We start from the raw sequence: 27,493 nt of genomic DNA, 5'->3' as shown, positions 1-27,493 counted from the left end.
AAGAGGTTTCAAGTCATTAAATTGAGTGAATAATTCGTTCCGATTGCACGTTTATTTATCCTGTTTATTAACCATTTAAAACGTGCGCATCATAATTGATTGTGAAGGATGAAAGACAAATCACCTTCCATTCATGATTGCTTATTAGAGTGTTTTATTGTCTGAACATTTTTTTTGGTTTTATTTCAGTTATTTCCATTTTCAGAATATCGATAATTTAATTAGCCCCAGCTTCTGGGCTTTGACTGACTTAAAATGATGGGTGATTATGTCTTTCCGTTTTGAAGACCTTGCATGATTGGAGTTCAAACATAATTCAAGTTACAAACAATTATTTCTCCCGTAATTGATATACTGCAAAAATAAATGTTATTACATAAACGTTTGAGCAAATTAAGTAAAGGGTATTCCGATAGCATAAAAAATGTGTGTACTATTCATAACAAACCAATCATAATAATGCTCTTCAGTAACAAACTAAACAACAATCTTTTTTCGCACTTTTACTTGTATATTTCATAGGGAGAACTATTATTTATATGACTTATTCAGATAATAAATGTCATAGGATTCATTAAATTAATTAAGAGCATGAATTGGTATTGTGTAGAATCTTTCCTTATATCAACTAAATGGTTTCTTAATTGCAGAGCAAAGCTTCCAAGCAAATTCCATGGTTAATTTAGAAAGCACTCAAGTGCTTTTAATATTCACAAGGGTTTACTATTGTCATATAAGGAAACCTGCGTGCCCCTGGCAGCCATGTCTTAGAACACCGAAGCACTATTCAATCTGTATCAAGGTATCATTTAAAAAATTCTTATGAGCAAGTTATATGGATACAGGATGAAGATTGGACTATAAATGTGACTTCTAAAGTATTGACACGCTTTTTATATAATTGCATCTGTTGAACTAGTTTTAACCTCACGTCATCTAGTTTCTTACTCCGTAAGATATAATTCGGACAAATGTTCTAACACAGTGTTATGATAATTGGGCAATAAATGTAGCTTCTAAAATATTAACAAGCTAGTTAGTGAAGCTGCATATAACTACGTGTGATCAACAAAGCTGACCACGAGCACTGTGCTCATATATATACATATGAAGTTCTATAAAATGGCAAGTAATATAAAAGGTTATACAAACAAGAGACAGAACCAAACACGACTATCATCCATTTGTCCTCAACTCAGCCATAAAGACATAACACATTTTCTTCAAAACGTGGTGGGTAAAGCATGTCTCAATTTTTGGGGTACACTGATCTGTAAAGAAAACATGGTTTTGTATAGGTTATTTCATTTTCAAAAACAAAAGCACTGAACAATTGAATAAGTAAGAAATTACTGGCCATTCATTCACTTGTACTTATTGTTTAAGCATACTTGGCTTAACAATGGAACATTAAACACCCCGAGCAAAATGTACCATGTTAATGAAGTGTGTTATTGCAATTAGCATTGCTTAGTTTGATGCAGTTATGATTAACACGAATTTGATGAGGAACTTGACAGAAAAGTAGCGATTAGGTTTGAAATTTGACCTTAAAGTACATATAGCGATTCCATTTGAATTTACATGATTTCCCCGTTGCTATTAAATATTGGATACTTTTATTGGAGTAATATGTCTAGACTGATGTACGGGTAGACCGAAAGACAGACGAGACAATGTGGATGTGAAAACGACACCCAAATGTGTTAAAAATGTTTTTTCATATTGAAATGTAGTTGGGCAAAAATACATGTTCTGAGATAGAGACTAAGTTATTAAATATACCCTTTTTACACCAAGCCGTCATTTGGTGGATCATGTCCTTCTGAAACACACAAATAAACATTTGAATGTGGGCACCCTGGGCTGGGAATTCTAAAAAACATTACTCGATAGCAAGGAATGAATTTCCCTGGCTGCAAAATCCTAAATCTAGACTGTCTTGTCAATTTTTCACATTTCATTTGCTCATACAGGACTCATCAAGAAATTTCCATGTCATTAAACGTTAAATAGGCAGGAAAACATAATGATTTTTTTTTCCAAACGTCATTGTGTGTTTTTAATATGTAGGAACAGTTTTAATGTGAAGTAACAATGTTGAGCAATTCACGTAGAATACCTAACAACACTCTACATGTACACTTCTTACAGAAAATAGCACAGCAAAATACCTTCAATCAAACTACAGTTATTGACATGAACTAATTTTTCTAATTTTGGTGACAGTGAAAATGAACCGAATGAAATCGTGCTAGATAAGCATGCAAGCATAATTCGAAGTGGCGAGGCAGAAGCCGACGCGTATCCCCAGGCCACATTGATTTTATATTAAATGGCAATTTTGGGTGGGCCAGGCCTAAGTTGGTGGGGCCCCGGGGTGGGTAATGTGGACATGGATGGTCGAGATAGACCTTGTTGTCGTAAGAGATGTTCAGTATTAGTTTGAAGTGAATTGGTAAATAAATGAAGAAGTTATGTTAAAACAAAATTTTGGGTACAAACAAAAATTTGGGTACAAACATTTTGGGTACGAAAAATTATGCTCCCCTAAAAAATTGGGTACGAATAAAAATTTGGGTACGAAAAACAATTGAAGTACAAATCAAAAATTTGGTACGAAATTTTTTTTGCGTACGAACAAATGTTGGTGCGAACAAAATTTTTTGGTGCGAAACAAAATTTGGGTACAAAACGTTTTGGATACGAAACTAAATTTTGGGGTACGGGGAAGTAGTACCCGTTTACCTCTTGATAAATTTAAAATAGGACGGGAACCAAGCTGCCTTTACCTTTATCAATGGTTCTGAGGTGGATAATTTGGACATGGATTGTCGAGATAGACCGTATTGTCATAAGAGATGTTCAGTATTTATTTGAAGTCAATTGGTGAATAAATGAAGAAGTTATGTTAAACAAAATTTGGGTGGGCGTGGTTGTCCACTATATCATCCTACACTATTAACACTAGAATCTTGAAACTTACACACATGGTAACTATGAGCATATGTGCGACGGTGCACTATTTGGAATTTTGATCTGACCCCTAGGTCAAAAGTTATTACCATGTGCGTCGCATGTTGTTAGTTAAATGAGTGTGTTTTTACCCATTTAAAAATTTCGGGTGTGCGTGGTTCTCCACTATCTCCTCCTACACTATTAACAATAGAACATTGAAACTAGCACACATGGTAGCTATGAGCATATGTGCGACGGTGCACTATTTGGAATTTTGATCTGACCCCTGGGTCAAAAGTTAGTATCATGTGCGTCACATGTTGTAAGTAAAATGAGTTTTTTTACCCATTTACCCATTTATTTAACAATATTTTTGACCCAGCGGCCAGATACAAATTCCGTCGCCTTCAGCGTCGCAATATGCTCATAGCTACCAATCGTGCCAGTTTCAAGATTCTAGTGCTTATAGTGTAGGAGGAGATAGTGGCCAAGCGGATGAACAGAAAAGCGGAGATCAATACAATATCCCCACGCTTTTTACCAAAGCGTGGGGATAAAAAGCTTCTTTTAAGACCGAAGTTTTGCTGAGAAAATCTTCATTATTTTCAGTGATCGAACTGAACAAACATACAGATTCTCCATTAAAGATTGCTATATTCAAAGTTTCATCACGTTGTTCACCGCAAATAAATATTAATGTGTAACACAAATTTTTAACTTAAATTGAATAGTTCAAAGGAGGCATTATTCTACATTGTTATATACCAAGTATGTGCTTTATATCCGTTAACTGTACAGAACAACGATTTCTATGCAATTCCAGACGAGTTCTTTATTTTTGGTGTAGTGCAGCGACGACAAATAAGCGAGAATACAACAGAGTGGCAAACATAAGCCAAATACATTAAATTTGTGGAAAACGTGTATACACAATTCTTAGTGTGAACTGACAGACCATTAAAAACAGAGATGGTTAACGCAGAAAACTTGTGCCCATTTGTCAGATCACGAACTAAATATTAGGCGTCATTCAAAAAAGCATTTATCTTATCTTTAACGTACATTTTTGCATATTTAAACAATAACAGACAATTTTTGTTCTTTTGTGAAAAAAACCATGAATACACAATACTTATTTGATATCAACATCGATGTTAACGAAGTGAGAGCGTCCAGAAGCATGGCCTAAAACTTAATCATAGTTTCCTCTCACAAAAACTGACTAATAGAAATCTATTATAGTTCTACTGTAAACTTGTTATAATGTATAAGACAAACATTTCACGCTTTACTTTGAAACGCGTGAAATTAATATTACTTTAACCACCCTCCCATATTATCTTTAGTCAAAGAGAGCTTGAAGTGTGGGTTTTAAATGCATGTCAAAGCTATATGTTCTTGAAGGGACTGCCAACCACCACGACGAAGAAAAGAAAAGTTGTAAAATACCGTATTGTTTTAAAATTATTAGTTTATATTGATTAAAATATCACGACTGGTATATTAAATGACTTGAAAAAAGTTGTTAAGTTTTCATATTTTCAGTAAACTTGGTAATAACTTTTACTGGGTATGTCTACCAGGTCACTACCAGTTAACTATAAATAACGCCAGTAGATTGATCATCATCGTCACGTGGAAAACCCAGGAATGTATATTGTGCATGCGTAGTGAATTGTATATATCTAATATATAAAATGATCAATCTACTCGCATTATTTATATAAAAGTGAGTATACGTTAAGTCAGCTATTTTTTGCGATGTACTTTCGATTTCACATGGCGAAGTTTTATTACCAAATACACTGAAAATATGAACTTTTTTCAAGTCATGTAATATACCAGTCGTGATATGTTAATCAATATAAACTAATAATTGTACGAAAATACGTTATTTTAGAACTTTTCTTTTTTCGTCATTCGTGGTTGACAGTCTCTTTAACAAGTGGTGCTGATATCATAAATGTCAATGCAATATCCTCCTAAATATCAACATCGCAGCATATTATTATTTAAGGTGAATAAACGGTGCAGACAAGCCATGGTACAAGGGTATGAGTAACAATTATCACATAATGTCGACAGTATGTGAATTTCATTATTATTTGACATCGACCAATATTACCTGTTGTTACGCAATTAATTACATCAATCTCAAATACCACTGAGAGCAATGACCTACACTGCAGGCGTAAAGAGTTGTACCTCCACTTTATTTAATTCGAAGTAAAACACAAATGGATGCAGTGCAGAACAGTAAAGAAGCAAAAGTAATGTTGATGAGATATGCACATTTTTCACACTCAACATGATGCATTCTTTCAATTACAGTGCGAAAAATACAGTCTTAATTCAAAGCATCTTATGACAGCTTTTGTATACATATTTTTATTTCGTATTCGTTCATTTTGCACTTCAGATTAGGGCAAATAATCAACGCAACTGGATCGGAATGATACCTTTTTTTGGGCACAAACATGATAAACGCTGCAGCGTGACCCCTACATTGTTAGTAGGAAAACATGTTTTACACATGAAATATCGTGCCCTTATGGCTGTAATTAGTGGCAAGTGATCTTTTAACAACTTATTGAAAGACACAGTTAAGTACAACAAGCAAATTCATTAAATTGATATCCCCCGCCAATATGCTTCTGGACACAAAAGTTGTCTCGACGGAAGGACGCTCTTTGACCTTAATGTGTGACCTTGAACTAAGCCAATAGGGCTTTGGGTGTTGAATGTACAGCAGCCCCAGATGATTGACAACAACTATGGCAAGTTTGATGGCATAGTAAAGGAATGACTAAATAATTAATAATTAATCAAATGTGTGACCTTAGCCCCTTTGATTATGGGTATTGAATAGCATTCCTAGATGATTGGGAACAACTATGACTCTGGCTCATGTGTAAATGAAGATAAAGATCTAAGCTTATATTAAAAAGCATTTTTTCAAGATACAAAGGGCCATTACTCTGTTATTAAACGATGTTGTACAATGCCATTTGGCGTGCATCATTCTCTTATCCATATGTATATTATACTCATACCAAGTTTCAATGAAATCCGCTAAGCACTTCTAAGATATGGCTCCGGACGGACGGACGGAAAGACGGACGGACAACATTATATCAATATTTCTCTGCCTATGGCGGGGTATACGAAAGTTAATTTTTGAAATGTGACCTAAAACTTTTGGTATGAAGACGAGTGTAGCACGCTTCACGTCGTCTTATGATGAATAGCATTTGTGAAAAGTAATTCAAAATATAGAGAATATATGTTTGGTACAGATTTAAGATAGTTTATCCGGTGGGGTTTAGACAAGTACAAGTAAACAAAAGAGCCTGAAAGGCCCAAAATCGCTTACCTGAGATTACATATCATTAGAACAAATGTTTTAACCAATTTTCATAAAGAGTGAACTATAACTATAACTAACAAGGGTTTACTATAGCCATATTATAATAAATTCCTTACCCCTTGAAGGCCATGTTTTTTTAACAGACCGGAGTCATTTTCCAAGTAATCAAGTATTCCGACCATGTTTATTGAAGATTTGACAATAAATGTGACTTTTTGGAACCATTTTCAAACTCGTCCAAAATATCATTGCGGCAAATCATAAAGACCGGACGTAATTTTGCCTCTAGAGTGTTCACGATGTTTTAGTATAGCAATAAAAGGAAAAGAAATTCGAACTCTTCCAAGATATCATTGGGAAAAATCCTCTGACGCAGTTTCATGTTGATCAGACAATAAATGTGACCACTAAGTGTCAACAAGCTTTAACTATAGTCGTATAAGAAAAAAATGATTCAGGCAGCAAAGCTACTGGAACAATGTTCAAACTCGTCCAAAATATCATTGACATAAATCTTCAGACCAAATCTGATGAAGATTGGGTAATAAATGTGGCTTCTAGAGTGTTAACATGTCGAATGTTAACGCCGCACGACGGACAAAAGGCGATCACAAAAGCTCACCATAAGCACATTGTCCTCAAGTGAGCTACAAATTGCGAGCTTAAGCGAGCTTTATTTTTTCCAGGTCGAACCGGATAAACTCTCCCCATCTAGGCACAAACCATATATTAGATTTATCCTGCTGATTTTACATTTTTGCTGTTAACGCATTTTATCAAAGACAAATTATTTATTGACACAACCTTTTTGTATTCCGGTCGAGCCTCCTACATGTGCACATTATTTCTGACCACCGAATAACTACGGATTGTGTTACATAACAAATAGTTCCACATTCAACTGTTCTTTTCAAAACTTAACTATAAACAATATGAAAAGAAAGCAAATCGAGAATGTGATATTTTTATGTTAGAAATTGAAACAAGAGGGCCTGAAAGGCCGAAAATTTCTCTCCTGAGATACAAAAACCTGACCTGTTCTGTGCAGTCCAATATAACATAAGAACAAATATTCTGACCAAGTTTCATAAAGAGTGAACTATAAATGTAACTTTTTGAGTGCTGACAAGGTTTTACTTTAGCCATATAAGGATAACTTCTCCGCCTCTGGCAGCCATGTTTTTCAACAGACCGAAACTATTTTCGAAATTATCTTAGATATAATTTAAACAAATGTTCTGACCATTTTTGAACACACCCAATATCCTTGGGACAATTCTGTTGACCATGTTTCATGAAGATCGGACAATAAATGTGGACTTAAGAGTGTTAACAAGGTTTTTCAAGCCATATAAGGAAACTGGCAGCCATGTTTTTCAAGCAACCTGAGTCATTTTAGAACCCTTCAAAGATATCATTAGGGCAAATCCTCTTTATCAGTTCCATGATGTGTTGACAATAAATGCGGTCTCTAGAGTGTTCACGAGGATTTATTATAGCCTTATAAGGAAAAATGCCCCGCCCCCTGGCGGCCATATTTTTCAACAAACCGGAACCATTTGGAACTCGTCCACGATATCATTTGCACAAATCTTCTGACATAATTTTAAGAGGATCCAACAATCAATATTGCTTCTAAAGTGTTAAACAGGCAAAGATGACGTCATATCCTGCACAACGCACGACGGACAAAAAGCGATCACAAAAGCTCAGGTGAGCTAAAAGTATGAGGAAAATTAAAATATAGATTGCATTAAGACTGATCTAATGCGCCGCTTTTATTTATTTATTTATTTTTATCATTTGGCAGGTACAGATAATTTTTACAAGGGAATTAATATTTAAAAGGAATTTAATAACAAATATTACTTCCCTTGCAAAAATTATCAGTACCTGCCAAATGAAAATAGTAATTATCTCCCTTTAAAGTTTGTTACTTCCCTTGGATTTTTTTACGTTTGATCTTGAAGGATGACCTTTACCTTTCACAACTCAAAATGTGCAGCTCCATGGGATACACATGCATGCCAAATATAAAATTGATATCTTCAATATTGCAAAAGTTATGGCCAATATTAAAGTTTTCGAACGGACGGACAGACGGACGGACAGTTCAAATTCAATATGCCACTCTACCGGGGGCATAACAATGTGACTAAAAGTATTCACAATGTTTCACTATAGACAATTATAGACATTAAAAATTGCCACTCCGTTGAGAGCTTTGTTTTTAAACAAACCTGAACTATTTTCAGACTATTTTCAGACTCACCTTGCAATTATATTTCCAATTTAAAAAATAACAAATCCCGTTTCAAACACAAATCTAAGATAATCACAAACAAATTTCACACCTCATTAATGAACTGTGGGGCTATAAAAATTAATCTTCTCTTATCTAGGTGCAAAACAAATAGAACAACAAGGTATCGAGTTGCTAATCTAAAAATAGAACAACCAGGTTCAATCAGAGATGTGCATTGATTGTGCTGCTCTGCAGGTGGCTGAAGAGGGTCAGTTGAAGGAATTAGGTGTGCATTCATGATTGGAAGTCAAACAATTCAAACTATCAACTGTTTTACAAATAAAATATCGTGAAATAAGTCTTTTTCTGCCAAAGAAATATTTGTACATTAAACTTCGAGAATATTTAATAAATAAATGTGGTCTATAGAGTGGTAACAAGGTTTTACCTTGGCAATATATAGCCATATAAGAAAAAATGCCCTGCCCGCTGATGCCCATGTTTTTCAACCAACTGGAACCATTTTTTGAAGTCGTCTAAGATATGATTATGACAAATCGTCTGACCTAATTTTAAGATGATCGGACAATAAATGTGGTCTCTAGAATTTGAACAAGGTTCTACTATAGCCATATAAGGAAAAATGTCCTGCCCACTCGCAGCCATGTTTTTCAATCAATCGGAACCATTTTCAAACTAATCCAATATATCATTAGGGCAAATCTTCAAACAAAGTCCATAAAGAATGGAAATAAATGTTGCCTCTAAAGAGTGTTAAGAAGGTTTTACTATAGCCAGATAAGGAAAAATGCCCCGCCCCCTATCGGCCATGTCTTTTAACCAACCGTAACCTATTTTGACCTCTTCCAAGATTTAATTGGCATAAATCTCCTGACCAAATTTGATGAAGATCAGAAAATAAATAAGGCCTCTAGTGTGTTAACAATACAAATGTTGGCCCCGCACGACGGACAAAAGGGGGTCACAAAAGCTCACCATGATCACATTGTGCTCAAGTGAGCTAAAGGCATGATGCATGGCACAGTTTCAGTCCGTACAAGCTTTTTGTATGGCCACAGTTGATATTCGAACTCTTAAAGATGACATTTACCTGTAGAGTGACACATTGTACTGGCGATTATTCGTCATTCTATGATAATCATAAGTGCCAAGATATAACAAGACCCCTCACCATATGGCCAAGTTAGGGCAAGTATTGGAAATTCGGAGCGGTTTTATGGCCATATGTGCATATTGACAAATTACTGTGACCTTGACCTTTGAGAGAGGGAGACGGTTTCCACTCGCAACACGTTGTTCTTTAATTGTTTTTATTTGCTGTTATTTAACACTTCATTGGTATGAACAATGTATTGCTGAAACAGGAAATTCCCAGCTTTTTAATGGTCATATATGAGCTTGTTCGCTAAGTGTGAACTTCACTTTTGTGGTATGGTAAGTTCTACACGTTGTCTTATGATTTCGGCAAGGTCTGAAAAGTTAGTTCAACATCCATATGGAATATTGCAAAGTTATGGCTGTAACCGAATAGTTTGCACATCCTTACAATTTGACTGCTATATGCCTTTTGCTTTGAAAGCGGGCATTTAATCGAACCAAAAAATGATAACACAAATGGTACACAAAAGAAAACTGAACGATCATGAATAACATTGCAGTCAACTGCAAACAATTCAAGATGAAATATTCCAACGTGGTACATACGCGTAATATATAATTAGACTGGTAGCAAGGTTTTTCTGACATTTTACTTGGTTACCTAGTTTGCAGCAATTGCCCTCATATTGAACTTAGCTAAAATTTTGTCAAGATCAATATTTGGACTAAGATTTATCAAGATCGTGGCTTCTAACGCGTTTCTTCTGAGCTTCGACCTACTTATGTCATAATAATACAAACTTGACCCAGATTCAAACTCAACATAGCAAATGTCAAGATTTATTAAGTAAGATGGAGTAATACATGTGGAAATTACACTATTACAATGCTTTTGAAGATAAGATTTTATCTGGTGAGGTAGACGACATTGTAACTCAGCCTTCTTTATATTGTCAAAATAAACATTACGACCAAGTTTGAATAAAATTTGAATTAAAATGTGGCCTCTAGAGTGTTTACATGTTTAAATGTCATGACGCATGCCTCACGACAAAAGGTGATAACAATAGCTCACCATGTGCTCAGATTAGCTTTAATCAGTTGTAATATAAAATTAAGGAATTTAAAAATGAAATATTTGGTAAGTAAAAACGAATGCAAAAACATATGCAAGAAGATATGCCTTTATTATAAAGTTTAAAAATCGAACTCTAAGGCACACATGAGTGTGGATAAAATGAAAGCAAAAAAGTTAACTGATCATTTAACCTAATTTGTATACTTTGTTTTATAATCATATCATATGAATGTGCGTACGTTATTACAATTATGAGTTGTGTAACATATTTGATGACAGGGACCTGATTAAAGACCTCTGTGCAAGAAATATGATGCAACATTATTGCCCTTTAATATTTGATATTGACACATAGGAGTATATCATATGTCAAAATATATAATATGTCATTTAATACATAACTATGGCTTATCAACCAGCCGAGAATTCAGTAAGTTATTAGGTCAGTCCCCATTTCACTAAAAAGTATGTTACTACCAGCGGATAATATTGCATAACCTGCCTTAAATAAGCATATTCTGTTGTGTTTAACTTCATGTAAAGAACAGGGTTGTACTCGTGAAATAAAGTTTTGGGACACACACATACAATTACAGACATACAGGCCAACAACAATATACACCCGATCATTCGATAAAAATCGCAAGATCCAATTTTGCAAAAAGACGGACTGACACCCTGCCAGGTAGAAAGTTACGACGCACAGATGGCAAACTTTAAGCGGTGGAACCAGTATGGAACTAAAGCATACCTGGGGAGTGAAGATAAGTTAACTTCATTGCGCCTCTGAAAAATGGAAACCATGCTTCATACCAAATAAGACAATTTTATATCTGCACAAATATATCTAACAGTAACACACAGAGCTAAGGAAAGGGGAAATAATAAAATGATTTGTATTCAATATTTAAATAGATAAAAAAAAACTAGCAAAATAGTTGAATTGTATCCCTCACAAAATAAATTTTGTTGAGAGATGGGTTCAAATCGAAGGAAAAATGTGCAAGTGAAGGGTTTTGTCTTAATAATAAGGTACATTTTTAAGGAACACAGCTATCAAAAGGCAATGTGCAACAAACTTTGTGTGACCCTTACCTTGGTCGCAGAAACATTCCTTTGCACGTGCCTCCCTGTCTGATAACGATGTACAATTACATCTAGGCATTTGAAAATCCCTTGATAAAATGGTAGAATTGGGCAAATTTAGTAAAGATTGGCAATATTTGACTTCAGCGTGTTGCCTTGACTTTAATTCTAGTGACCGAAGTATCTCCCAACCAGATAATGAATAACACTTGTAAAATTGTAAAAAGTTATAACATAATCCATGTTATCATATTGAAGTAATCGCTAAATTTTATCTAACTCGCTATTAAAATCAGTTGAGATATTGGACGGCTTATTTTGATATTTTGTTAACCAATGTCCAACACGCGTTGCTCGCAAAATAAAGTGTTTATAAGTAACAACTACTCATTGGGAGTATAATATGTTTTAATATAATTACGTACCAAGAACCGAGCAGTTTGTTGATTAATCCATTCATCAATTCTTCTTTGGGCTGAAACAAAAATGATGCATTGCGATGAAAAAAATAACTTTATCTAGATCAGGTTTGTTTTTACTCTTATTAAAGTTAGATAAATATTTAGGGTCACGAACGACAATGGCATTTTGTTATTTCTTAATTAAAAAGTAACGTTAAAGCGCATTGCTATGTTTAAAAAATGTGTACAAGTTACTGGGCATTTTGATGGGTATTGGTTACGCCGATTGCAGATATGTTTTTAAAGAGACGGTCAACCGCGATTGACAAAAAAAGAAAAGCTCTAAAATACCGTATTTTTTACAACTATTAGTTTATATTGAATAAAATATCTATATTGGTTTATTACATTACTTGAAAAAAGTTTATATTTTCAGAATATTCGGTAATATAATATCGCAATGTAAAATCGAAAGTTCATCGCGAAAAAAGGTGACATAACGGTATACACACTTTAAATAACGCAAGTAGATTTTATAAATAAATATGTACAATTCACTACGCATGCACAATTCGCATTCCGGGGTTTACCACGTGACCATGATGCGTATTCTACTTGCGTTATTTATAATTAACTGGTAATTACCTGGTACCTGTACCCAGTAAAATTGATTACCGAATGTACTGAACATATGAAAACTTAACAACTTTTGTCAAGTAATGTAATATATTATGGTATTAATGTGGTATTATTTTATGGAAAAAAAAACTATTGGCTTCATATTACAATTCATTTGAAACCAATGAAAGGCTTACGTTGAACCTAAATTAAAACAAAACAAGCCGATTTGTTGAACCTATATCCCCGCAAAATGCTTGCAACGAAAGATTATGTACACAACTACTTATATAATCCGGTATTGATACAACTTTATATGGGTTTAATGGAAACTATGATAACAGTACTAAATGCAATCTCCAAATTAAAATCCGAAATGATTAGATTTGTTTAAATAACAAGGGGTGCTATTAAAAGGTAGTGTTATTTAAAGATCAAGTGTAGAAACAACTGTTGTGTCTCATTCCGCTATCCCTGGCTTTTCTCGCCACCAAGTGTAAATTATATCTAGCTTAAAAGCATATTTTTAAAAGACAAAATGGTAATTACTCAGCTAACAAAAAGGCGTTGTGCAACAAAATTTATGTGAACTTGACTGTTGCCATAGGAACATGGGAATCAGCTATGACACCCAGCCAGATACATGTAAAAGAAGCTACAGCGGGTTCGAAATAATGCTTCTAAAGAAGTCTTGGACACTTCATTGGAAGAACCAAACACTAATCTCATAGAAAATTACACTTGTTTCCAGTAGTGGCAAGGGTGATGTGTAAAGTTTTAGTGTTGGCTACAACTGATCCGTTAATGCATCAATTACAGTGTGAAAAAAACGTGGCACAAAAAGATATTGTGTGTATTTTAAAACACATTTTTTTGCTTTAACAGTAAGCTTAGGTAATATTTTATTTAACTGGTGTAATATTAGTATCAACACATTTTACCAGCACCAACTTTTAACGCTACTGATCCAGTAATGGCAACTCGACTGTACCTGCGCTGGAAACAGTGATAAATAAACATTGCACATTTACATTAACCACAGCATTACGCAGGTGCTTCCAAATATATTGTGTAATATAGCTTGGAAAATCGGACAAATAGTCGAGCTGCACATTTGCACAATAAAATATAACAAACACTACATACCGGGTGCAGGAAGTTTTGAGTACACTATGTAGAATATCAACCGGAAGACTAATATAAACCATTGCACCACGGCAGCTATCGCAGCAGAGAAAGCACCAAATATCGCCAGCGTCGCAATGTAAATACCTGTGAAAGGCGCAAAGGTTCTATGTGTAGGTAGGTATACTGTATCTGCGTGTATGAGGGTGATGATTAGAAAACTGTTTTATAATTGATTCAAGTGTTTAATAACGTGTCTTAAAAATGGTAATATAACCTAAACTATATAGGAAACTATATCTGTAATGTTAAAAAAGAGCCATTTATGCATTTTCAATTGTTCAGCATCGGTAATACATCTATACCAATCGTTGTACACTGGTTTATTCGTATCAGTCGTAAAATGATTTTAAAACATATCTAGCATATTGTTTTAAATGCTAGCACAATATAAAAGGTTTTCCTTAGTACCCTTAGGTCAATTTAGGTAGTCAACTGATTTGATTCAGTAAATAATATATAGCTTAAATGCTTATGTGTTATCTTATCTTTTCCAAAGGCTGATAAATCTTAATAACCTATAACAGTTCTTAGTATGACGAACTCAATTCCCCTGTTAATAAACTTGTTATTTCAATCTGTTCAAAGGAACAACACATACAATGTATCACACATTGATTTTGCGATATGTATGTGCATTTGTTACACTTGTTTGCTCTTCTATATTGGAAACATTATGATAATTTTTGTTTTTAGTAAGTCCCACTCACAAACTACTTACAAATATTGTTGTATATAATACATTGAACATGTTCTATACACTTGAATGAGCATGACGTTTTGTGAATGTAGCCAATCCCCTAAATACATAAAGCACTAATAGAATTTGTATTTACCCCGTTTACAATGAAAAAATATAATAGTAAAAATTATTCCCATTTTGAAACATATTCCTTGCCATCCGAATCATTAAACAAAACAGTCTTTTTTATCACGGGAACATACACAAAACTACTGACGTTTTATAGTAAATCTTTAATCCTGCAAAACATTTGACGTATGTTCAGTTTAAATACAGTTTTATATTCAGTGGTTAAATGTCTTACACAGACAAATGGGTGTTTTTATGTATGGCCACAACAAATTGATTAAATATTTGCCGGAATTGCCGCACCTAAAAATCTTAAACGAAATAAAAATATATTTATTTTTATGTTTCGCCCGCAGCAACAATGTTTCTGCGCACCTATTCATTACATGATTTAGTTTTATCTAGCTTACGTGGTTCGTTACGTATTACAAAAAGGGAACCGTTTTGTAGTTTCTCATTTCGATGCAATGTCTCAATGGTGATTTATTTATGTTGCTTCGTTACGTATTGTAAACAGGAATCTTTGTTCGTATGGTTGTTTTATTTCAGAGCAAGGATTTGATGGAGCTAGCTCCGCAACGGCGAGCCATGGAAGTCGTGACTCATGTAATGACCAACCTTATCCCGAAAGAACAGTGGTAACTTGCCCCAAAACAGAAACTAGTAAAGCGGGCTCTAAACCGTCACCGAGCCAAGAATAGGCCAGCGGAACAGACCGATTTAAACTTTGAGGTTTGCATCACAAAAACAGCCGCTTAACTAACATACCAATTACCTTTAATTAAATAATTATGTAAAGTACTCTGTATATGCATGTATCACATTTCACACCTCGATACATACATGTATTTACCGTGAAATATTTCGACAACAAGTGGGAAAGAGACGTTAATTGTGACAACCGTATATTCAGATAATAAAAAAGACAATCTCTATGATTTATATTTATAAACTAATGATGCTTTTATATCAAATGCATTGCCATTAACTTCTTGATCATTTATTCAGTTCTTCATTCTTTCAGCTCGACACAGCCTACCGTATGTGTGATGACAATTTACTGGCCGACATCCGAGTTGGTAACCAAAGTCACATTACCTTCGCCACAGAATACCAGCTTAAACTACTTTGCCATGCTAGGCGCTGGTTCATGGACAGTAACTTTAAGGTGAGTGTTCACTGAACTATGCATAATGCAACAAAACTGAAATTAATCGAAAGCGATATTAAAATAACATTTCAAGCGCCAATGGTTTGTTCTTTCGTTAATTATCTTGTCAAAGGCTTCACTTTTATACGTACAGGTATACTGTTTTCTATTATACTTTCGGCTCTTTTATCAAAGCCGTGTCATTTTAATTACAGGTGCTTGGATGGCTATACGACTTGTTTTTCCTGGGGTCACTATTAAGGGTTGAGTGTTCCGCTGGACGCAGGGTGTTTGGCGAAAAGTACAGGACATGTGGCTAGCCACCACTTAAAAACGTCAGCCGGCCCTGAACAACTATATGAAGCAGCTGATGGCGTTGCCCTTTCTACCAGCTGCACACATACGGGAGACTTTTGCTGCATTGAAAGACCGCGCAAACACTCCACAGCTCGACATATATGGATCGATCGTCAGTGCTTTCAGCACGTGCTCTTCCAACTTGAACACTGGTCCATATTTAGGCGATCAGTACGGACAAATAATTAGGTCGGAGGTAGGTTTTGTTGTCAATACTAGTTTTCAACAGTGTCTAGAGAACGTCTCAGTGAAATTGACTTATCATAAAAACAGATATGCGATGTTCTTACTTTAACACTAATTAGTTATGCATATAATTCAATATAATTGTATTATGTGTATGTATTAAACTATTGTTATGATTCTAAATCAAAGCATGCATTTTTATTGATTATAATTTGTTAATATTTTAGGATGGCAAAAAAACTGAATACCACCTGGAGATATGATGGCTGTCCCTTTCCACGTGTTTTTACCAAACTTGCAGACAGAGGCAGAAATCGTAGCGGTTACCGTTGCTAACGACGACCTAGATCGAGACGTCTCGACAAAGTACTTGGTGCATAGAGGACAAAATCCGAACACTGCGGGACCAGTATATGGGAAGCGAAATCACAACATCCCATTTTTTAAAGTCCGTCTCCAGACTGTATGGACCGTCAGACAACATGACACAAGCCGACTTAGTTGTCTGATTGCCACAGGTATTTTCACCATTTAATTAACCTATTTCGTAGTCTGGTTTGAATATCTGATGTGTAACACGCATTTGTTATGTGTTGTTGTTGTTGTTTTTGTGTGTTACTCAATACACTCTTTTGCTTTAGAAAGGTGTTTTATAATTTAGAAATAATATGGTAAACGTTGAACAAATCATAACAGAATATTGCTTGTTATGTGCTTCTTATTATCCCTAAGGCGAAACGACCTGGAATTAGGGCGAAACAACCGATGGCACACGAGAATTAGGGCGAAACGACTCAGGGGTGAACAAGTATAAGGGCGAAACGACCCGAATTCATTTACGAAATAGACTGTTTGAACGCTTTGCTTTATAAGATTGGTTTATGGTAAAACAAATGGCGGCGTTAGTCTGTCTAGTACTGTCGGCAAAAGACACAAATGGAAATCCTAATTTTCCCCGGGGCAATGAGTCATTGCATCACAGATGATTTTTTTTATCTCAGCCTCATCTACATCAGGATGTGAAATGTCGCCGGTATGCGTACATGTATGTTTGGTAAAAATCTGCAATAAACTTGTTGGTATTGATAGAGTTAAAATATCAAACATTGAGATCCACCTGAGTGTCGCCGTTGAACTGGACAAACAAAATGTCGAGTATAATATAAATTGTACACGCCTACCTTCTACTAGTTCTAACTGTTGATGGCTAAGTCCAAGGTCTACATTATGCCCCCAAAACATGAAGTTCACATAAGAGCGAAAGTTAAGAAACTTTCTGGACCTAAATAACTTTACTGAATCTGGGATTTAATTGATTTTTTTGTATTAAAATACAAAACGTTTACTACCCATTGCTTGTTTTTTTTTCATTAGGAAATTGTGATATAATAGCATAACCTATGATATTTAGAACTAATACAAATTCAAGATATTTCGCATCAGTGTGTATTTTTTCGCCTAAAATTACAGCCTCTTACATGCTGAATCGAAATTACAAAAAAGTTAAATAGGCTGTTTTCCAATGGCAAAAGGTAACATATTTTCTCCCAAAATCTGGCCAAAATTTCCAAACTTTTTTATAAACTCAATTAGGTTATTGAGTTTATCAGACAGTAGTTTAATTCCCTAGTACTTTATAATATAAATTTTAGACAACAGTTAAACATGCCTTATTAACTATTGGTATACTGTTATTTATGATCATAATATTAATGCTTAGTTTTTCAAATTTCATGGTTTATCGCACTTTTTCCCCAATAAAAAAGGCACTGGCTCTATATTATAACATATATAATATAGAAGAAAAATCACTGCTTATTCTCTTTGTTTATTATATTATTTTTTGTTTCATGTTATTTAACCATTATTGACAGGAAGCTGAGCTTCTTTTATGACTTTGATAATGAAAATTACAGTGTACCATGTTAAATTTAAGTAGTCACTACCTGGACTAAGTGGTGTGAGTAAGCAGAACAACTGTTGGAGATTTTATTTTTTGTGTTTACAAACATTGGATAAGAGCTAAAACACAGTTGCCACCACTTAATGATATTGTACTGGTATTTTGCAGATATCGTGCATTTATTTTGCAAAAACATAAATTTATATTGACAATATTTGTATTTTTTATTTTTGTTGTTCGCTGGCCTGTAATTAAAAAAATAGTTTAAAAATTAATTTATTTTTATTTCGCGTGTTCGCTCCATTTTTGATGTGCTAAAATTCGTAGAACAAATTTTCAATTTGTTGAAGCAAAAGTAGTAAACAAGACTTTTTGTGAATCTGATATTGCGACGTCGTTATCTGGAAAAAAAAAACATACCGCACTGGTAAGCTTGTACGCTCATGTGTTGAGTGAAGAATATTACGTTACTGTAATATCAATTTATTGATAAAATTCCAAAATGTCAAAAAGAACTAAGCGTGACTATCTTATCCATCTTGGACTGCTTTGTTTGACAGCCCCCATCCCTGCATTTTTTCCAAGATGAAGGAATAAATGTATACAATGTACAATAGTTCATTTGTTGGAAATACAAAATAATATGTGCTCATGACAAACATACACTCACTTATTTCAAGTTACAATTACGAGTGAATGTGTCTGTATCAGCGCAGCAGTGACAATTATGATATAAGCATTCTCCCTGTATTTTGTGTTGTTTACTATATTACCCTTCTGTGATATAAAGGTAACATCATTTTTGCAATGAAACAATCAATAAAAATCATTCAAACATTTAAATATATTAATTACCAATGCTAAAAGCATTTTTTAAGAGCAGTACATTAATCTCACATCATTATAGAGTCTAAAAAAACATCTTATTTCAGATGTGTTCGTTACCCAAGTTAATGAAAAATCATAGACCTCGTCACGACACGATACGACAGGTTAACAATTGTGAAGTATTTTATGAATCAATCGATGATATTCATGATACGAGTCAAGAATGAGCCGGAGTGAAATGATGTTAAGAAACCATTTGAACAAGATTTGTCATGGTGGTTTACAATTGAAAGTGTGCAAAGCTTTTTAATAATGTATTATATGCAATGGTCTTTCCATCATTGTTTGGTCGTTGACCAGCAGTCAAAACTGGTAGTTAGCTGTGCCAAATTGAGCTGACGTACTGTGGAGTTTATGGATTGCCCATGAATATCAAACATCCCAACGCCTGCTTACTTTGAAATAGGCATTTGCTATCTTAAAAAATAATAATTGTACATTCGTCCCATGATGAGTAACGCTATACCTGCTACTTAGTAAGGTTATTGTGCTTAAAGCATCAGTCCAGAGAACAATCATAATTTATTTAAAGACGGATTATTGGGCACTAATTTATTTTAAAGATACACATTTTTCATAGAAAACTACATCGCGCTTTACTTAGAGATATACTTACATGTCCAAACACCGTTGTAGAATTGTTCACATCCTGTTGTGGGAGTTGGTTGTACATCGATGCTTAAATTTATATTTGGATTGTTTCGGTCTATGAAAAAATACATTCCAGCTGTTGCATATTTCATTTCTTCAATCACAAGGTATGTTGTTCTATTCTGTCCCCAAACAGCATAGCCATGGGATAGCCTGGTTAGACTGCACACACTTTCGTTTTGTCGATTTTCGTCGCACTTAGCGATCGTTATCTGTGTTTTGTTAGATGGGAACTCATGTTTCACATCTAATGCTTGTGTTGTGTTGTCCCAAAGGAAGCATATTAGAACATGGTCACCATATTGATACGAGCTGGTTTCGTTGAGGTGCATGCTGTTGGTCCATCCGATTGCGTGCACTGAAATAACATAATGCATAACAGCAGGGCTTGTCATTTACAAATTAAATAAAATTCGTAACAAAGTATACCATTTAAGTTTTAATCCTTCTGTCCAGTTGCACTTGTGCCATAACATTTCACTAACTAAATGTACTGCATGTATGTAAACTTGAGTAATTTTACAACGTTTACATAGTAGCATAGACACATACAAGAGTGTATTTAAATGGTCGTGCTAAATTATTCAGACATTATTGAAACAAATGTTCTGCCCAACTTTACAAATTAGGCAAAGGAGGCTTTGGGTAGGTTGACTTTTTTAATTAACACAATTAGAGTCTGGTATATATTCTTTCATGTCATACCAGGAAAACTGCATCCCCTTGGCAGAAATGTGTTTTATCGTAAATTTGTTTTAACTCCCGAGAATTTAATAATGATACACATATAAAAACAAACATGCTAAGCTAATTGCATTATTATAGGGTAAACATGTAATGTTTTGCTTGCTTATACTGTTTTAATATTGTCGCACAAGAAATCCTGCGAGTTATGTTTTGAACTGACCTGAACCAATATCGAACTAAATATTTGTGTCAATTGATCAATATACTCATTTGTGCAAGTATATAGAGAATAACAGGTTACTGTCCCATCGTTTTGTAGGGCGAGGCTTAAAATAATATAACTGCGAGGCTTGCCGAGTCGTTATTTTCTTTGTGCCGAGCCTGATATATTACAAAACGATGGGACAGTAACCTGTTTTTCTGTTCATCATACCACATTTCCCTTAAAATCTGCAAAACAATCCATTTTTATATTAAAAATGTACGGATCACCGCTGATTTTGCTGATCCGGCTTTTACAGGTTGGCATACATGTAGCAACGGCGTTCGAAATAACGACACGAATAATCGCTTATTTTAAACATCGTATAGAGAAAAACAGTTGTTTGCGCTACGAATGGGAAGAGTTCACATGCTTTTATTATAAACGTCTTGAATTGGAGATCAGGAATGGACTGCAGCGACAAATTTGATAAAAGAACACTATTCACCAAATAGTTTGGAGACGCCATTTTGGAGATGTGTATTAAAATTGAAATTTTGATGATGATGTTAATATTGACATAAGCGTGTTCAATCGTTTGTTTAAATAGTTGAGGATTAGCATACAGTTATCATTTGTCTTGACTTTCTGTGCAACACTTGCGAGTGCAGTGACTATATCGATATTTAAGATTTATTGCCCCATTGATGACGTCATTTACCTTCTGTAGTGCGGGCTGTGGTGATTAAAAAAAAAAAAACGTTTTTGTGATTTATGACTTCAAACTAGAATAAAATATGTACGTTCTTGGTATCAAATTGTTTGTTTTGTTGTACCAGATTCATGTTGATAGAAATTGGTGACTTAATTGCAAATCACACTTAACTCCAAACATTGACTGATATAAGAACTTCATGTTGACCATGATATAAAAACATATATCAAGCAATGTTATATCGGGCAGATATCAATGCGGCGGTATGATAAAATTGATAATTAGGTCATATATCTGACTTACAAAGTGTTATCAATGTATTTCAAGTAAGCATATTGACCTAGTTTTTTATCTCACATAACCAAGAATAGGACTCAGAAGAGGTATCATGTACACACAATATTATGAATTGTCTTTACCAATTTTCAAGACAGTGGCAACATATGGGTATGTACAAATGTTCAAAATGTCTAATGATAAATTTGTTGCCATGTTGTTGTGATAAAACTATTGATAGTTTACTTAGTGAGAAATAAAATAATGTTTATATATACGATAAACAAAACATACATGAAGACAGATTTTGTTTTGCTTGTTACAACCAGTTGTGTGTATAAAACTTTAAATACAAATAAACTTTATGAAATATATTTACTAACAAGGCTTATTATTATGACTTACTTTAGAATTGAAAACAAATCAAATGCAGAACCATGTATATGTATACGTACACACTAAATTTTAGTTAATTTCGGACATCCTACTGGGCAATTTAAGTTAGTCATTAGGGTTGTCTTAGCTGCACAAAAAACTGTCTATGCAAAATTGAATAGGTCATCAATGGATAAAGTATTAAATATCGAACGGATAAATTGCATCCAACTCCTGACATAATATGTAAATAGGATAAATGATCAAATCAGATTTAAATGAAACAGCTCTTGTTGTTATTCCTCACCATTGGCGGAGGGATATATAATTGATTTTGTCTGTCCGTCTGTCACACAAATTTTAGTTGTAGGGCTCAATCTCAGAAACTTTATCAACATAAAACTTCGTAAGTGTATATATATATATATATATGTGGAGAAGAACCACAAACCTTGACTTTCTAAAATAAGAGTTATTGCCTTGTGTTGTGTTTGTATGATGCATTGATGGAACTTGTCAATGCTTAATGACTATCTCAGAAACGCTACAAGATTTCAACATGACATGAAACTTTATGGTTGTATAGATATCAATGAGGAAAAATGCACTTCATTTTAAACAATTACCCCACACTGAATTATTTTAAATGCGTATACGGTATATCAAGGGATTAGCACCAATCCATAAACAAGAGAGCCTGAAAGGCCAAAAGTCGCTCACCTAAGATTTAAAGGGACTGACCTGTTATATGCAGCCCAGATATCAACTTTCATAAAGAGTGAACAATACATGTTACTTTGCTAACACGGTTTTACTATAGCAATATACGGATAAATTCACCGCTCCCTGGCAGCCACGTTTTTCAACACACCGGAACCATTTTCAAACACATCCAAGATATTAAAGAACACATGTTCTGACCAAGTTTCATGAAGATTGAACTAAGTGTGAATGTTATAGTGTTTTTTTTTACAAAAGACATATAATGAAAAATGACAAGCCCGTGGTGGCAAAATTTTTAAACCAACCGGAACCATTTACAAACTTGTCCAAGATATTGTTGTGAAAATTCTTCTGATCAAGTTTCATGATGATCAAACATCCATCGTTGCCCCAAAAGGGTTAACAATGTTTTACTTAAGCCATATAAGGAAAAATGCCCCTTACAGCTATGTTTTTTAACCAACCGGAACAATTTTCCGCAAATCATGCAGTATACTTTGGGACAAATCTTCTAAACAAGTTTCGTGAAGATCGGAAATAAATGTGGCCTCTAGAGTGTTTACAAGCTTTTACTACAGTCATATATAGCCATATGAGGAAAAATGCCCTCCCCCTGGCGGCCATGTTTTTCGAGCACTCAGAACCATTTTCGAACTCGTCCAAGATATGATTGAGACAAATCTTGTTACTAATATAAAGAAGTGAAACTTGAATTCTTATTATATACAATTAGTTGGTCCTTTATTTAAGGCAAGTGACACATTGCCAAAACAGTACAAAACAACACAAAACAGCACAATACAAAACAACATGAACACATATAAGAATAAAGTTACGGTCACCGCCTAGGAACGGTCAATGCAAAGCATTGGGGGTTTAAACCGGTTTTAGAGCGCTCAACCTCTCACTTGGCCAAGCAATATGGATGATACATTTGAGTTTAAATACAATTTAACTCCATAGCATTGTAACTCAAATTAAACAATAATAAAATGGAATTAAAACGCATTCAATTTAATTACCATTTAATTACAAAATGTTAGGAAAGAGACCAGAGCAACAGATATACAACTTTTCGAGGAACGATGAAATGAAACTACGCACAAGTGTCAACTACATTCCTTCTTTATAGAAAAAGATTTAAGAATATAGCATGATAAAGTTAATATTTCAGATCATCATAGCGAAAATACAGGACGAAGCAGCAATAATGGGTGTAAAAGATCTAAAAAATAAAACAATAAACGCCTATCAGAGAGAAAATATAATAAAAATTGAACGCTATAAACCCAATGACCTATGCATGTAGATTAAAACAGTGAAAGTATTTCGTTTGAAGCAATTTAGAAGCGATGACGACACAAACATCAAAGTAGCCTTGAACAGTGAAAGTATCGTGTGACGTAATTGAGAAGCGAGGACACGGTGACGTGAACAAAATCCAGGGGCACCCTGTAAAATAAAAATATTAAGGGGGGGGGGTAATGTAAAAATGAATTACCAATAAAACCAATACAACTAGCTTAGGTGATTGAATATTTAAGAATCAAACATATAAAATGGTAATTCAATTAATGATTCCAAATTTTAAGAGAAGACAGATATAGAAAATCGAAAACCAACAAGCAAAGGTTTTTAAGTACGTTAACACAATATCCTTTTGATAAAAATGAGTTAATTAAATTGAACAATTTAAAAGTTTAAAAGTATCATGATGATCGGACAATAAAGTGTTAACAAGGTTTTACTATAGTCATGTAAGGAAAAAATGCCCTGACTCCTGGTGCCCATGTTTTTCACAACTGGAACAAATTTCGACCTCGACCACGCTGTCATTGGCACAAATGTTCTGACCAAATGACATGAAAATTGGACGATCAATGTGGCCTCTAGAATATTAACAAGGTTAATGTTGACGCTGCACAACGCACAACGGACATAAGGCGATCACAAAAGTTCACCTTGAGATCATTGTGCTCAGGTGGGCTTGAAAAAAGTTATTTGCTAGGGAAAAAAGAATTTAACAAATTGTTTTGTTTCACTAGTTTTTAAATGGGTGATGCTTTAGAGATTTAATTTAAACAATTTAGAATTGTGGCGATATTTAATTTGAGTTTAGCAATATCATTATAAATTTGGTTTGTTGTAAATGTTTCAGGTAAATGTTTCAGAATCAATCACCATTATCTTAATCAATAATACCAACTTCAACTTCACTGTCTCATAAGGTTGCAATTTGCAAAAAAATAGAATCTTAACTGACTGATCCTGTAGCATCTTTATTGTATAACATATCGGAACAATGTTTTGAAACTTGTATCTTCAGAACAAATATTTTTATCAAGTAGAATGCGGATTGTAAATTGATTGTTATTTGCAATACTAACAAGGTTTCATCCATATAACTCCCCAGCTACCAAGTAGGGGATATGTTTAAACAAAGTTTACCAAGAACTATTACTTAACTCAGCCCACATATCTTAAGAACTTCAAGTTTGTAAATATTCTGGTCAAGTGTTATTAACATTTAAACATGTGACTTTATGTGAACGAGGTTCAAAATAGCGATAAAAAGAAAACTTCCCCGCACATGTTTTTCAAAGGACCTGAAACATTTTAAAATTAGGATGTGATACCATTACAACATTTTTTTAACAAAGTTTCATGAACATTAGACACAAAACTTTTATCCGTGAGTGTAGATGTTTTATTTTGCTTTAATTTGAGCAGATGATTGAGTTGGTGACATCACATGACCAAGTTTATATTTCGTCCGAGATATCATTGGGAATAATCATCTGAAAAAGTATCATGATAATTAGACAATGAATACATTATTAAATTATGTCTGAATGCTTACCACACAAAAACACCACAACTGTTTCAATAAGTATCATGGACATCTGAAAGAAAGAAATGAATGCATATGTTCATGTCAGTGATATAAATTAACTTTGTAATTTTGGTTGTCTAAAATTGCAAATATCTATAAACCTTTCCTTGGAAAAGAATAAGAAAACCTTAAACAAGTGCAGGTCATTTTTATCTTTTATATACTTTTAAGAAAACAAAATCAGGAATATTCCAATATAACATGACTGACATGACTCAACAAATAATGCCCTTTTAATCCAAACTATCATTCATTTTTTGAATAAAGTAATAGCCTGTGGGGACAATGGCTAGTTTCCCAGTCCGACTACAATTTTTGAACTTGCTTTGAGTGCGCCTGGGCCGGGATGCAGGATATGAAGGAAACGTCCTGAAAATACACAAAAAACATACATTATTAAAATATAAACTTTTACTTGACAGTCTTCATTGTGACCTTTATAAGTTAACAAATGTATAGTGTCCATAATTGTTCATGTCTATAATTGTGATGTTGTTTGATTTCCCTTAAGATTATATGATAATACATATACAAACGAGAATCAAACCACTATAATTAGTATGGACAAAAGCCCGCCTCGCAGCGGCGGTCTTTGACCCCTTCATAAATATAGAGTTTGACAAAACTAAAGATGTAGACTATGCAACTCAAAACTTTTCGTCATCTATTTTCGCGATGCCATCAAAGAATTTTGAAGTATCCTAAAATCTTCGGCATATACTGTATTACATAATATAACATTCATCGAGAAATATTGTACAGGTGACATAATAATTCTAAGGCGCTAGATATTCTCACAATATATGTTTTTGTCCACTACAATATGTTTTTTTGCAACTTCTTGTTATGGTTCATATTCCTTTTTACGGCCTTCGGTTGGCATGAATAAGTTATGCCTAGTGAAGGCCTAAACAGAAACATGAAGCAAACTGGTTCACAAAAGTGTGTGATAACATTTGCCAAACACAATTAAAGTAAAGATAGGTTATAACCAATCTACATTTTATTGTGCAACTAATTGAATATGATAAGTAGTCTCGAGTTAATTTGCTTCAATCAATTAAATATCTTATTGGTAGTCGTAACCCTTAAAATAAATTTACAATTGTGTAAAAAGTTGTATTTGTTCAAAACATGAACATCCGCGTTTCTTTCTTTCAAAACTATACATGGCTGTGTGAGGTCACTGCTTTCATCAAACAATAACAAATCAGTTCAATTAATCAAAAGAAAATGAGAAGCAAAACAGATTTTCTGTTCTTTTTTTGTTGAAATGAGAACAACTATGGAAATAAAATCTATCGGAAAGTTAATATACAACTGAATCATTGCATTTGGTGACAACAAATATAAATGTATGTTTGCTAAAAACTTTCTAAGTGTTATAGAAAGAAGAGGTGATCTCGTCCCAAACTGACAAAGCAATTTAATTGATTGTAATTTTCAGTTTAATGTTATTCATTTAATCTAATTAAACAAAATGTGCATTATTTCATGAACAGAGTTGATGGAATTTCTTAAGCTTATTCTTCATGAATATTAAAAGATCTCTCTTTTGGTATGTTGAGAAAGGTTATGATTGAAAACAATATTTCAACACGTACTCGGTCATTTTTGGA

At 33.9% G+C, this 27,493-nt stretch overlaps 1 protein-coding gene across 1 annotated transcript; it reads right to left on the bottom strand.

The window, feature by feature from the left end:
- Window positions 1-502: 502 nt before the first annotated feature.
- On the bottom strand, window positions 503-25,881 carry LOC127842538 (uncharacterized). The gene is made up of 7 exons (XM_052372074.1): window positions 25,842-25,881; window positions 19,969-20,361; window positions 14,019-14,144; window positions 12,279-12,328; window positions 11,519-11,553; window positions 1,786-1,825; window positions 503-1,271 (listed from the first exon to the last, which is right to left on the bottom strand). The coding sequence occupies exons 1-6, from the start codon at window positions 25,876-25,878 to the stop codon at window positions 1,816-1,818; spliced, it is 651 nt and encodes a 216-aa protein (XP_052228034.1). The 5' UTR covers window positions 25,879-25,881; the 3' UTR covers window positions 503-1,271; window positions 1,786-1,815.
- Between the last annotated feature and the right edge of the window lie 1,612 nt (window positions 25,882-27,493).

This window comes from Dreissena polymorpha, chromosome 8 (genome assembly GCF_020536995.1).
Source record: "Dreissena polymorpha isolate Duluth1 chromosome 8, UMN_Dpol_1.0, whole genome shotgun sequence".
NCBI classification, from domain to species: Eukaryota; Metazoa; Mollusca; class Bivalvia; order Myida; family Dreissenidae; genus Dreissena; species Dreissena polymorpha.
The sequence above is the reverse complement of the archived record's forward strand: the minus strand, read 5'-3'. Positions and strand labels throughout refer to the sequence as shown.